Source organism: Myotis lucifugus, unplaced genomic scaffold (genome assembly GCF_000147115.1).
Source record: "Myotis lucifugus unplaced genomic scaffold, Myoluc2.0 scaffold_19, whole genome shotgun sequence".
In the NCBI taxonomy this organism is placed as follows: domain Eukaryota; kingdom Metazoa; phylum Chordata; class Mammalia; order Chiroptera; family Vespertilionidae; genus Myotis; species Myotis lucifugus.
The window spans coordinates 4,853,984-4,868,125 of NW_005871067.1; the positions used below are offsets into that span (position 1 = coordinate 4,853,984).

Here is a 14,142-nt window from a genome sequence, read left to right on the forward strand (position 1 = left end):
AGCCCTGGCCAGGTATCTCAGTTGGTTAGAGCATCATCCCCATAGGCCAAGGTTGTAGATTTGATCCCTGGTGAGGGCACATACAAGAAACAACCAACAAATGCATAAATAAATGGAACAACAAATTGATGTGTGTGTTTTTTTTTCTCTCTCTCTCCCTTGCCCTCTGTCTATAAAGTCAATTTAAAAAAACACAAAACTTGAATCACAAAGGGTCCAAAGCAAAAAAGACATATTGGCTGCTTATTAAAATACATTTTTATATGAGTAAAGCTTTGCCTCTTCCTTCCTCTACCCCCATGGAGAAAAGGTTTCCCTCATCTTACAGGCTAGATTTATAGACCAACTAAAATTGTTATTTCTATACTGCTACTTGCCCACCATTCCTAAATTACACATTACATTTCTACACATGATTTGTTATAGTATGTGTTACCTCCTTAGTTAATTTTTAGCAACCTTAAGGAAATATTATCATAGGGGTTATTTTTTAAAAGAACATTTACTGAATATTTAACATCTCAGTTTATGATAAAAATATAAATGTCTCAAAAATACTGATGATCTTTTATTATTATTTTTTAATCCTTACCCGAGGACATTTTTTATATTGCTTTTAGAGAGTGGAAGGGAGAGAGGAGGGGGACAGAGAAAAAAATCGAACCTGCAACCCAGGTACGCATCCTGGACTGGAAACCAAACCCAAGACCACAGACCAATGCTGTAACCACTGAGCAAGCCAGCCAAGGACAATACTGAGTGATCTTTTAAGTCAATTTTAAATTATCCAAAAGTGTGATGACCGAGTGCATAGCTTCACAACCTACTAAGAAAATAAAGAGGGGAATGTCACACAGTGTCCTGTCCTGCATTATACACTGTCTACATTTACACATCATGGTCTAGCTGAGAGTCATAATTCACGTAACAGCGAAACTCATTTGCCAAGGTCCGGGTGTGCTTTGGAATAAATTTGCACGTCTTCACACCAAGAAGTTTTGTTGCCTCTTCCTCCATGACAGCACCTGAAGAGAACAGACCAGATGAACCAGAAGATAAATACAACCATGCACCCTGGGCCCTGGCACAACGTGACAATACCACTCAGCAAATGAGGGTGGAGGTCAGTTCTTCATATTCCTCTTTACTTTTCCAACATTTTTGAAATTTACTTACTTTCTTCCTTTTCTTTCTTATTTAATAGTTTTCCTGTCTCTACAAAGCTAAGACACTTCAAGTGTCTTGGAAATAGATTATATCCTACTAAGTAATTTAAGGAAAGCAAGAATAAGTATTAAAAACTGTTGGTTTTGTAACATGGAAACCTGCACCTGAAACCTATCTGTTTCAGGTGCAGGTTTCCCCAATGTCACCCCAATAAATTTAGTAAATAAATAAATAAAAACTGGTGTTGCCCTAGCTGGGTGGCTTAGTTGGTTGGAGCATTGCCCTGTACACCAAAAGACTGCAGATTTAATTCCTGGTCAAGCACATACCTAGGTCGTGAATTTGATCCCTAGTTAGATGCATACGGGAGGCAACCAATCAATGTTTCTCTCTCATATTGATGTTTCTCTCTCTCTCTCTCTCTCTCTCTCTCTCTCTCTCTCTCTCTCCCCCCCCTCCCCCTCTCTCCCTCTCCTCTCCTCCTCCTCCCTCCCTCCCTCTCCCTAAAATCAATAAAAACATATCCTTGGATGAGGATTTTAAAAAACAATACAAAATAAAATAAAATATTGTAATGCCTTTTTAAAAGAAAGAAAAAAACCTGGTTTTCCACTTTGATCAAGAATCCCCTTTTCAGAACCCTCTTGCACTACTGGTGGGAATGCAGACTGATGCAGCCACTGTGGAAAACAGTATGGCGTTTCCTCAAAAAATTAAAAATGGAACTGCCATTTGACCCAGTGATCCCAATTCTAGGAATATATTCCAAGAAAACAGAAACACCAATCAGAAAGGATATATGCACCCCTATGTTCATAGCAGCACAATTTACAATAGCTAAGATCTGGAAACAGCCTAAGTGCCCATCAGCAGATGAGTGGATTAGAAAACTGTGGTACATCTACACAATGGAATACTACGCTGCTGTAAAAAAGAAGGAATTCTTACATTTGCAACAACATGGATGGACATGGAGAGCATTATGCTAAGTGAAATAAGCCCAGTCAGAGAAAGATAAATATCACATGATATCACTCATTTGTGGAACATCATAAACTGATGAACAAAAATAGATACAGAGACAAAAAAGCATCGAACAGCCTGTCAAACTACAGCGGGAAGGCAGGGGAGGGTTGCGGGGGGGGGGGGGGGTGTAAGAGATCAACCGAAGGATTTTTATGCATGCATGTAAGCATAACCAATGGATACAAACACTGGGGATGGGGGTGGGAGGGAGGTGTGGCATGTGCCAGGGGGTAAGGGAGGTCAATGGGGGAAAAAGGAGACATATGTACTACTATTTGTAATACTTTAAACAATGTTAAAAACAAAGAATCCCCTTTTCAGTAATATCCAATCTTGTAAACTCATAGGAATATATTCACATCAACCTTTGGATGACCAAACTGTTTCTCCCTCAGACCCCCTTCCTCACCCCACTGCCTGTCTTGCACTGCCCACCGCTGTGGATATCACCCCAGATGCTGCCAAGCACCTGTTCCTCGATGCCTATGATAGCAAGTGCTGCACAGGTAGGAACCCAGGACTCATCCTGGATTCTCCCCTTTCTCACTTCCCACATGCAGAGCACAGCACATTCTTTTAGTTTCCTCTCCAACCTCATCCAGAGCTACGTCCACTCACCCCCATAAATCTTTTTGGTACAAAGTTAAAGTGAACTTGTTTAGACAAATTGGATCTTGTTCCTTTGGGGCTGGACACTGTAAAAGAAAATTTCAACTCTCACCAGCACCTGCTGGGGCCCTCTCATCGAACTCCCCTTGAGGCCACTGCTGCAATGCAGCTCAGCCCAGAGAACTCGTGGATCTGAAGTACAGCCCCCTGACTCTATGCCAGCCTGTCTTTCTCTGATTTTTTTCATATACTTATCAAAATTAGGAATTCATTTCTTCTGTTGTATTACATTTTTTAATCTGTCCCCTAAAACCAAATGTATGCTCCATGAGGTCAGGCAATCTGCCTGTCAGCTGGCACAAAGGGCTAGTCACAGCTATGCATTAATAAGTAAATACTAGTTGTGTGAACAAGAGTTGTGTTTTTGACTAAGTCTACAACTCGACAACCAGAAGAACAGCTCCACTGCTCAGCCCAGGGTGCTCCAGGCAGAAGCACGGCCACAGGCTGGGTACAGGAGCAGGGGACTGCACTCAGGGCCTGGACACCAGGCTGCCCAGACCATAGAGGTAGTTATAGTTTTAGTTCTGTGTCAGATTTCACTACATCCATCTTAAGAAAATAGTGTATCTCAATCTCCCCGGAAAGAACACTGTTCTGCTATAACAAACCCGATCTAATGCCTAACTTGTAACCCCAGGCAATCCACGTTAACGCCACAGATTCAACATCAAGTGCAGAGGCTACTTTAACTAATGATGACGACCATGATGAATATTCACCACATGCAATCCCACCCAATGTGTGTCAGGCACTCAGTCCTCCAACACTGGAAGTCAGGCAGCATTACCAGCCCCATATTCACAGATGAGGAAACGGGGGCAGAGAGAGGTTACAAAGCCTGTTTATGGTCACACAACAAGTGGTAGATTCAGGATGTGAGTTCTAAGATCTTTCAACTCTTGACAGCTGAGGCTTGAATATCCACCATTATCAACCTTTATGAGATGGCAGGCCAGCACCTACCTGTGCACAGCAGAATCTTGCCCTGAGTCAGGTACTTGATGGTTTCTGAGGTTTTCCTGAGACATTCCTCAGAAAGATAGGGGGGATCCGCTATGACAATGTCAAAACTATGATGGGCAATATTTACAGGGAAGTCCAGTGGATTATTGTAATCATAGAAGATAAACTCCTCTCCATAAATGGAGAATCTTCTGTCATACTCAAAGAGGTATACAGCCAAGTCTTCTCTGTGCAGCTCTCTCAGTTTCTGGTAAACACTAGGGGTGCTCACACAGGCCACCCTGGAAAACAAAGTGAATATGTGCACAAAGAGCTCCGGTAGACAGCTTCCAACGTTAGACAACTTCACTAAACACCAGAGGTCCTAGGCACACATCTTCCTAAAGGAAATAACACTGCAACTAACGTGACAGCAGTAAATTGTGAGAGAAAACAAAATGCCTCACTTTTAAGGAATCTGGTATTTAAAAATCTGAAACTCATAATGTTAAGGTACAAAAGTGATACACGTGCTCTTTATAGTAAAAAATGTAAAACATTAGGAACATATAAAGGCAAAATCAGGTAGCCCAAAGTCTAAATTTACCTATTTCACGTTCCTTTAACATTTACGTCAAATACTGTTAATCTCAAACTAAATATTTTGAAGTTACTTCGTGATATTCATAATCTTGAGAGGAAAACCCCAAATAACTGCTTTAGCAACTCCAGTTTTCAAAAAAAATACATTAAAATGAGGTCTCAGTACAGAAAAGCTACTTTAAATTTCTGCAGCTTTTTAAAAATATATATATTTTTATTGATTTTAGAGAGGAAGGGAGAGGAAGAGAGAGAGAAACATCAATGATGAGAGAGAACCATTGATTATTTGCCTCTTGCACGCCCCCTACTGGGGATCGAGCCTGTAACCCAGACATGTGCCCTTGACCGGAATCAAACCCAGGACCCTTCAGTCCGCAGGCTGACGCTCTATTTACTGAGCCACACCAGCTAGGGCTCTGCTGCTTTTCTGTATAAGGAAATTATTACCAGCAGCCTACAGTTTATGAACAGGTAAGCACTGTCCCAATAGTTAACTCTTTTTTTGTTAATCTTCATTCAGGGATATTTTTCCATTGATGTTTAGAGAGAGTGGAAAGAGAGGGAATGAAGAGGAGACAGAGAAAAAGAGAGAGATGAGAGAGAGAGGGAGAGAGAGAGAGAGAGAGAGAGAGAGAGAGAGAGAGAGAGAGATGGGAGAAAGACATCGATTGGTTGCCTCGCTCCAACCGAGGATTGAACTTACTACCCAGGTACATGCCCTTGACCAGGAATCGAACCCGAGACTCTTTGGTGCATGGGCTGACACTCTAACCACTGAGCTCACCGGACAGGGCCCAATAGTTAACTTTTAAAACCAACTGCGAAAGAAGCTAGAAATAAATACTGAACTATTGAGTTGATTGTGGTCCATCTGTTACAATGGAATGTTATGTAACATCACACCCCCAAGACACTCCAGGAACACAAGGGGCAAAAAGACATTTGCATGAGTGTGAGAAAATATGCTCAGAGGCACAAGAGCCAGAGACCATGGCTGCCTCACAGGAGGAGAACTGGGGGCCTGGAGATAATGAGGAAGGAGGATAACATTTTCTCAATCCCCTTTAGAACTTTTAGATATTTATCATGCATATATATTATCATTCAAAACAGTACTTTTAAAAATTAAACTCAGCCTTAAACCTGTGAGGGTCATTTCTGTACACGTGCACATTAGGCACCCAAGCTAGCTAGATAGGCTGCTTGGTCCAAAAACTCTTGAAGTATGTAACAGCCTGATGATGGCACATATGCATCTGTGGAAAATGTGCATGTCCGTCTGGGTGACAGGGGCAATCAGAGCTTCAGCCCAGGATGCTGCCAGAGTTTGGGGGAAAGGAGGGAGAGTGAAGGTAGAGGGCCAGATGTCTTCACTGTGCGGGGATAACAAGCAGCAATCATATGCACAATGAACTATCACCCAAGAAAGAGGATGAAATAAAGGTAGTTTCAGACCAACTAAATCTGAGCTTGTTGCCAAGCAGAATTTCTCTAAAATATTCTGAAGGATGTACAAGGCAGCAGAAAAGTGTCTCAGATGCAAGAAGGAGGGAGCAGAGTGTGGTGAACCCAGGGGGACAATGGGGTTTGTCATGGTGGGGTCCTAGGGCAACTCACTCCTAAGTTTCCTTGTGCAAGTGGCTGAATCTCTTGAGCCTCAGCTCTGTCTTTAGAATAGAGAATCTAATGGTAACTACCTCACAGGGGTGTGAGAACTAAACAAGGTGACCCTCATAAACTGCTGACACAGAGGACAGGACAGGCAGCAATTACTCAATAAATGCTCCCACTTTTACTCATCTTTAAGATTATTGCCCTAGCTGGTTTGGCTCAGTGGATAGAGCGTGCGCCTGTGGAGTGAAGGGCCCCAGGTTCGATTCCAGTCAAGGGCACATGCCTGGGTTGCGGGCTCGATCCCCAGTAGGGGGTGTGTGTAGGAGGCAGCTGATCAATGATTCTCTCTCATCACTGGTATTTCTATCTTTCTCTCTCCCTTCCTCTCTGAAGATGCCTGTCAGAAAAAATTAAAAGTTGCATCCGAAGCCCTCATATTAACGGAAAAAAGAAAAAAAATGTATAAAAAACACTGTCATTGAGAAAAACCTAATAAACAACTACATGTGATTTAAAAAGAAAACAGAAAAAAAAAAGAGAAACTTGGGACTTCTAGTTAAAGATGGTGGATGGGAATGTAGATTTGCACCTTCATGAAGTCCACTCAATATACCACAAGTAAGATTCTGTTTTGTTGTTGAAGCCAAGAAGAGAAAGAGAATGTGAGAAGAGACAAAAGAAACACACATAGAAAGCTGGAAAACAGTGGAGAATGCTATCTGACTTGGCAGACCCAAACACCAAATCCTGAACTGGCAGCCAGGAAAGCTGGGGAGCAACCTTATCTCCATCAGCGCACCCAAGGCTCAGGATCTGCAGACCAGTAACTCAAGAAGCTGCTGAAGGTCCATGTAGGCAGACAGTAATTCCCAAGACTCTCCTCCTCCTCCCAGGAGATAGAAACCTGGAGGGATGGTCTCTGGATTGGGGGACAAAAAGGGAGTGCCAGCACAACTAGTAATGTGGTACAGTGTGGCAATGACAAGGATTAAGTTAAACCCACTGGATGCTAGGGCCTTCAGCCCTCTCAGTAATGTGGTCCCCCAGATGATGTCACAACACACATAACTTCCAGGGAAGAATTAGAAGACTCTTCCTAGAGCTCTGACCAGCCCCAGAGGAAAAGACTCAGAGTGACACTGGGATTCCCTAGGAATAGCTCCCCTAGGTCATCCAACTGCAGAGATTAAGCAAGAAAGTTCTGCCATGTGTCACAGCTTTCCGACATAATCTGAGTGGCCGGTGAAGGTCAATGGACATTCAAGGAAAACATTTAATATTAGAGACCAAAATAAATGAACAGAAAAGGCACATTGTAGTAAGCAGATTAAGTGGGGAGAAGAAAACTTTTAAAAAAATCTTGTAATTAATATCCTCAGAAGGATAAACAAGATAAAATAATGAATATTCATCACAACCAATGAATGCAATAATAAGTGGAACAATAAATAGATGTTTCCCTCTCCTCCTTCCTCTCTTTCTAAAAATCAATCAATAAAGTTTAAAATAAATAAATATATATTCAGAGACCCCAAAAGAGAGCTGTAAATGAATATGTATATGACAACAGAAATGGTAAACTCAGCAGAGAATTTAGAAAATAAAGTTGAGGAATATTCCCAGAAAGTAAGGTAAAAAAGACAACAGGTGGAAAAGAAGACAGTAAGGAAAGTAGATCAGGTCCAACATTCAAATAACAGGAGTTCTAGAAAGAGGAAGAGAAAAAACAGTGGGGGAGGAAATAGGCTTAAGACAGTTTTCCCAAACTGAAGGAAATGAGATTGAAAGAGCTCCCCACCCAGCACGAGAGGGGAATACTCTACACCAGGACACATCAAATATTAGGAATTAAGAAAAAAAACCAAGTTTGCACTGAGCAAGGAAAAAATGGGTTTCCTGCAAGAACTCAGAACAGCATGGGATTTCTCAACAGCACCTATGGATACTTGGAGGCCAGGAAGCAATGTCCTCAAAACCTGGAATTACATACCCAGCAAAACTATTACAATTGAGAGTAAGAGTGGAATAAAGGCATTTTCAGACATGAAAGGGTGTTTTTAAAAATATTTTTTAATTTATTTCATAGAGGAAGGGAGAAGGAGAGAGAGATAGAAACATCAATGATGAGAGAGAATCATTGATTGGCTGTCTCCTGCACATCCCCCACTGGGGATGGAGCCCGCAACCCAGGCATGTGCCCTTGACTGGAATCGAACCCGGGACCCCTCAGTCTGCAGGCTGACGCTCTATCCACTGAGCCAAACCAGCTAGAGCCAGAAATGAAAGGTTTGAAAAATTCCCTTCCCACATATCTTTTTTGTGGAAGCTATTGAAGGATGGACCTAACCCAGATTAAGGCTGCAAAATGAGGACTGGGGTATAGGAAACTGGAAATCCAAAATAAAAGAGAGGAAAAAGGACTATGAGCATGATGGTGAAGAAAGATACCAAGATAAGAACTGTAACAAAGCTAGAAATCAACCAGCTTGGTAAAGCCATGAGGTAATATTTTTCAAGGAGTTGAAATATTTTTGCATTTATAGATAGGAGATATGCATAACTGGGGAAGAATTTGATGGTTAGTAGGTGATATGGACATAGAAACACATAAAAAAATAGAAAACATAATTTTACAATAAGAAAAAAGTAAAAGGTTCAGCTGTAAAGAACAATATGAACCCTGTTATAACCCAAATCTGGAAACAATACTATTGGGAGCATGGACAGAAAGCATGCACATCTGTGGAAGTAATAAAGTCTGAACCAGCTTTTTAGGACCATTCGATGTTCAATTACATGCATGTAAAGTTTTGTGGATTTTTATCCTCACCCGAGGATATGTTTATTGATTTAGAGAGAGAGGCAGGGAGAGAGCAAGAGAGAGAGAGAAACATCAATGTGAGAGGAAAATTGGTTGGCTCCTGTATGCGCCCTGACTGGGGATTGAACCCACAACCTAGGTATGTGCCCTGACTGGTAATGGAACCCACAACCTCTAGGTGTATGGGGCAATGCTCTAACCAAATGAGCCACTGGGCCAGGGCTATGCATGTAAAGTCTTGATAAAAATGAAAACCAAGTTAAAAAAAAAGAAAACCTACATTCTTAAAATTTCAAAAAGTCAAGTATTAAGATTTTTTTCTCTTAAAACAAACTGTAAGGGTATAAAAGTAAGGAGCAGGTTAGCAAATATTAAAATACAGGACAGAGATAAGACATCCTACAATGCATACATTTCTGGGTGCCCCTAAACTTGTTATTATAGCAGTTCTTATTCCTCATATTCTATAAATCATGAACTACAAACTTTGCAGATTATGAGTCAGACTTCTTACAAACCATCTCTCATCGAGGAAGGACATTGAAAATATTAATTTAGATTAAACAAAAAAGAAACAAAATTTGAATCTCACCTTCCACCTTCCCCAGCAGCCGCAGTCACTTCCTTAGCAAGGCGCAAAGCAGTTTCCGGACTGTACCAAAACTGGCTCAATTGCTGTAGCAGAGGGATGAGTTCAGATCATTTTAGAATTAGCATAAATTTGGTTCCTTTAATTTAAACCTGTGCATATACTTAATATTTCCCTTTTTCTTCTTAAAGCCAATTTTTTGAAATTATTTAAAATTTTATTTTATTGTTTAAAGTATTACAAATAGTAGTACATATGACTCCTTTTTTTCACCATTGACCTCCCCCCGGCCTCCCCTGCCCCCCGGCACATGCCCTCACCCCCTAACCCCCAGTGTCTTACGTCCATTGATTATGCTTATATGCATGCATACAAGTCCTTCGGTTGATTTTAAATTAATAGACAAACAGGGATCCAAGATGGCAGGGAGTAGGTAGAAGTTATACTCAAGTCCTTCTAGGAACACACTGGAATTACAATTAAATTATAGAACAATCAACCTGAATAACAAACTGAAGACTAGCTGAAGAGAAGTCTTATAACCAAGGATTTATAGAATAGCCAGACCAAGACTGGTAAGAAGGTCAGAGACACAAAAAGGGCTGGCCCCTACTACATGCATCCAGTCCCAGACAGAAGCAGCCATCACCTGTGGATTGCTTTGTAGCTCCTACCAGGCACCTCAGGTCACAGGCAGCATCTGACATTGACCTGCACATGAGTCTCTCCCAAGAGGCCCCAGAACCAACACACCCTGGAGCTGGCTTCAAAGCACAAAAGAACACCACCTGATTAGTTCCACAAAAGGCACATCCAAAGGAAGATCTCGGCAAGCACCAGACCCTACTGGGACAAATTCTGCTTCATAGGGTCAGCCCCCTGCACAATAGCTCATATACTGTGGTTGGGGTCAATCCTCACAGTCAGACAGCCTGAGGGTCAACCCCACCCACAGATGGGCCAACAGTAATCAAGACTCAACTACAACAGGAGGACTCATAACCCAGGCAAAGAACACCTGTGGAGCACCCAGCTCAGGTGATCAAGGATACTGCACCACTGGGCCCCACAGGATACCTAATACATAAGGCCACTCTACCAAAACTGGCAGACAAAGCAGATCTACCTAATACACAGAACTCCTACCCCACCACACAGAGGCAGATAAAATGGGGAGACAAAGAAACATGCCCCAAATGAAAGAACAGGAGAAATCTCTAGAAAAAGAACTAAATGAAATAGAGGCAAGCAATCTACCAGACACACAGTTCAAGACAATGGTTATAAGGATGTTCAAGGAACTTAGAGGAAGAATGGATGAACTCAGTAGTGAGAACTTCAACAAAGAGATAATAAGCATAAAAAGCGACATAGAAACCACAAAAAGAACCAGTCAGAAATGAAGACTACAATATCTAAAATTAAGACTACAATAGAAGGACTAAACAGTAGGTTGGATGAAGCAGAAAATCGAATCAACAATTCGCAAGGCAAGGTAGCATAAAACACCCAATCAAAGCAGCAAAAATAAAAACAATTTTTTTAGTGATTTGGCAGCTCCCTCATCCTGAACATGCCATGGCTTCCTCCTTTCCCACACCTCATTCTACAAGGCCTAAGTGAAATGTTTCCTGCCCTGGAAGGACCCCCCTTGACCTTGCGATCATTATGTCCTTATTCTTTTCCTCTTCCATGGCATTGTACTCTATTTTAAGAACCTGCATTATGTTATGTTGCATAACAGTTTCCTTCTCCCACCAGATGATAAATGCCTGTAGTCAGGGATCATTCTATGCATCTTGACAACTCTCTATCCTCTCCCTTCTGATCTGAAATCAATAAAACATTTTAAAAAAAAAAAATAAAAAAATTCCAACCCAGCCAACGTGGCCCAGTGGTTGGGTGTCAACCCATGCACCAAGAGGTTGCCAGTTCCATTTCCGGTCAGGGCACATCCTGGGGTTGGGGAATTGATCCCTGGTGGGGGCATGCCAAGAAGCAGCTGATCGATGTTTCCCCTCTCATCGATATTTCTCTCTCTCTCTCTCTTCCTCCCTCTGTAAAAATCAATAAAAAATCTTAAAGAAAAAAGTCCATAATACCCAAAGGAATCTATAGATTCAATGCAATTCCTATCAAAATACCAATGGTGTTCTCTACAGAACTAGAAAAAATCTAAAAATTTATGTGGAACCACAAAAGATCCAAATAGCTACAGCAATCTTGAGAAAGGAGAGCAAAGTTGGAGGTGTCACATTATCTGATATCAAACTATACTACAATGCTATAATAATCAAAACAGACACATAGATCAATGAAACAGAATAGAAAGCCCAGAAATAAAACCACACTTACATGCCACTTAATATATGACAAAGGAGATAAGAACATACAATGGGGTAAAGACAGTCTATTCAACAAATGGTGCTGGGAAAAAAGGAACAGATACATGCAAAAAAAACTGAAACTAGACCATCTGCTTACACTGTATATAAAAATAAACTCAAAATGGATTAAAGACTCAAATATAAGACTCAAAACCATAAAAGTCCTAGAAGAAAACATAGGCAGTAAAATCTTGGACATTCCTTTGAGCCATATATTTTATGATATACCTCAAACTAAAAAGTTTTTGCACAACGAAGGAAACCTTCAACAAAATGAAAGACAGCCTACTGAGTGGAAAAGATATTTGCCAATGATACATCCAATAAGGGGTTAATATCCAACATTTATAAAGAAGTAATACAACTGCCCTAACCGGTTTGCTTCAGTGGATGGAGCGTCAGCCTGCGGACTGAAAGGTCCCAGGTTTGATTCCGGCCAAGGGCATGTACCTTGGTTGCAGGCACATCCCCAGTAGGAGGTGTGCAAGAGGCGATGTTTCTAACTCTCTATCCCTCTCTCTTCCTCTCTGTAAAAAATCAATAAAATATATATTTTTAAAAAAGTAATACAACTCAACATCAAAAAAACAAACAATCAAATTAAAAAGTGGGCAGAGGCCCTGGCCAGTGTTGCTCAGTGAGTTGAGTGTCATCCCATGCACCAAAATGTCGCTGATTCAATTCCTGGTCAGGGCACATGCCCAGTTGCAAGGCTCGATCCCCAGTGGAAGCATGCAGGAGGCAGCAAATTGGTATTTCTCTCTCACATCAAGTGGCCAAGACGAGTGGATAAAAAAAGCTGTGGTACATATCTATAATGGAATATTACTCAGCCATAAACAAGAATGAAATCTGCCCTGGCCGGTGTGGCTCAGTTGTTGAGCATCATCCCGTGCATCAAAAAGTTGCCAGTTTGAATCCTAATAACGGTACATGCCCAGACTGCAGGTTCAGGTTGCATAGAGTAGGCAGTTGATGGATGTTTCTCTCTCAGTTTGATGTTTTTCTCTCTCTAAAAATCAATAAAACATAGTTTTATTTTAAAAAAGAATGAAATCTTACCATTTGCAACAGCATGAATGGACCTAGAATGTATTATGCTAAGTGAAATAAGTCAGACAAAGAAAGAAAAATACCATGATCTCACTTATATGTGGAATCTATAAAGCAAAATAAATGAATAGAACAAAATAGAAAGACTGATAGACATACAGAACAAACTGATGGTTTCCAGAGGGGTGGGAGAGTTAGGGGACTGGGTGAAAAGGGTGAAGGTATTAAGAAATACAAATTAGTAGTCACAAAATAGTTACGGGGATGTCAAGTAGAGCATAGGGATGTAGCCAATAATATTGTAATAACTAGGTATGGTGCCAGGTAGATATTCAAAATATTGGAGGGACCACTATGTAAACCATATCGTCTAACCATCATTCTGAAACTAGCACATTGAATGTAAACTGTAATTGAAAAAAAATTTTTTTAAAAAAATAGAAGGCCCTAACTAAGTATGGAATTGATGCACTGGGTACCACTGGCTGCTCATACCACAAAAGAAGACAAGCAGTCAATGTTTCTCCTGATGGAAGAACACATCCCCACAAGTGTATGAGTACTGCCCAAAACACTAAACCTGAATCTGATTAAGCCTCTAGTCTAGATTCAACTAGCAACTATCAGGATCACAAATACAGAGGATTGGAGAACGTGTGAAACACCACCACAGAGATGCCCAGGTCCTACCCCTTTTCTGTGGCCTCCTGTCTTTACCTGAGGAATGTTTACTGAATTACTTGTTTTTCCCTTAGGGGCAAGTTGTTTGTTTTTCATGGTGTCCTTCTATTCATGCTGATTATTTCCTTTTAAATTTCTAGTGAGCCTTAATTATCTACTCACATTTATAAATTATCTTATTTTAATGGAAAAAGTGGATTCCTCTGCAATGCAAGAGGCCCATTTCTCCCCTGAATGACAGTGGTGTGAGTATGCTGCCAGTGTACACTGATATTTCATAAACCCAGATTTTAAATATTTCCAAAAAATACATGATCATTTCAATAAATGCAAAAAGAAAAGCATTTAACAAAATTCAACACCCCTTTATAATTAAAACAAAACTTAAACAAAAAATAATTCTTTATTGTTGGAAGTATTACAAATGTCCCCCTCTTCCCCCCATTGGCCCCCTGCAGCCCACCCCACCCCGCATCCCAGGCCCTCACCATCCCATTGTCTGTGGCCACGGGCATGCTATATATTGCACTCAAGCACCTCGGTTAATTAGCATCCAGAGTGAGACTATGTTTTTATTATTTTTTCTT

At 40.9% G+C, this 14,142-nt stretch overlaps 1 protein-coding gene across 2 annotated transcripts in view; it reads right to left on the reverse strand.

The window, feature by feature from the left end:
- Positions 1-240: 240 nt before the first annotated feature.
- EEF1AKMT1 (EEF1A lysine methyltransferase 1) overlaps positions 241-14,142 on the reverse strand; it is a 30,525-nt gene continuing 16,623 nt past the window's right edge. For both annotated transcript variants that reach the window (XM_006085500.3, XM_006085501.3), the window contains exons 3-5: positions 9,438-9,520; positions 3,829-4,109; positions 241-1,025 (exon numbers count right to left, since the gene is read on the reverse strand). In XM_006085500.3, the coding sequence (XP_006085562.1) occupies positions 889-1,025; positions 3,829-4,109; positions 9,438-9,520 (501 nt within the window). In that variant the 3' untranslated portion in view covers positions 241-888. The remainder of the gene's footprint in view (positions 1,026-3,828; positions 4,110-9,437; positions 9,521-14,142) is intronic.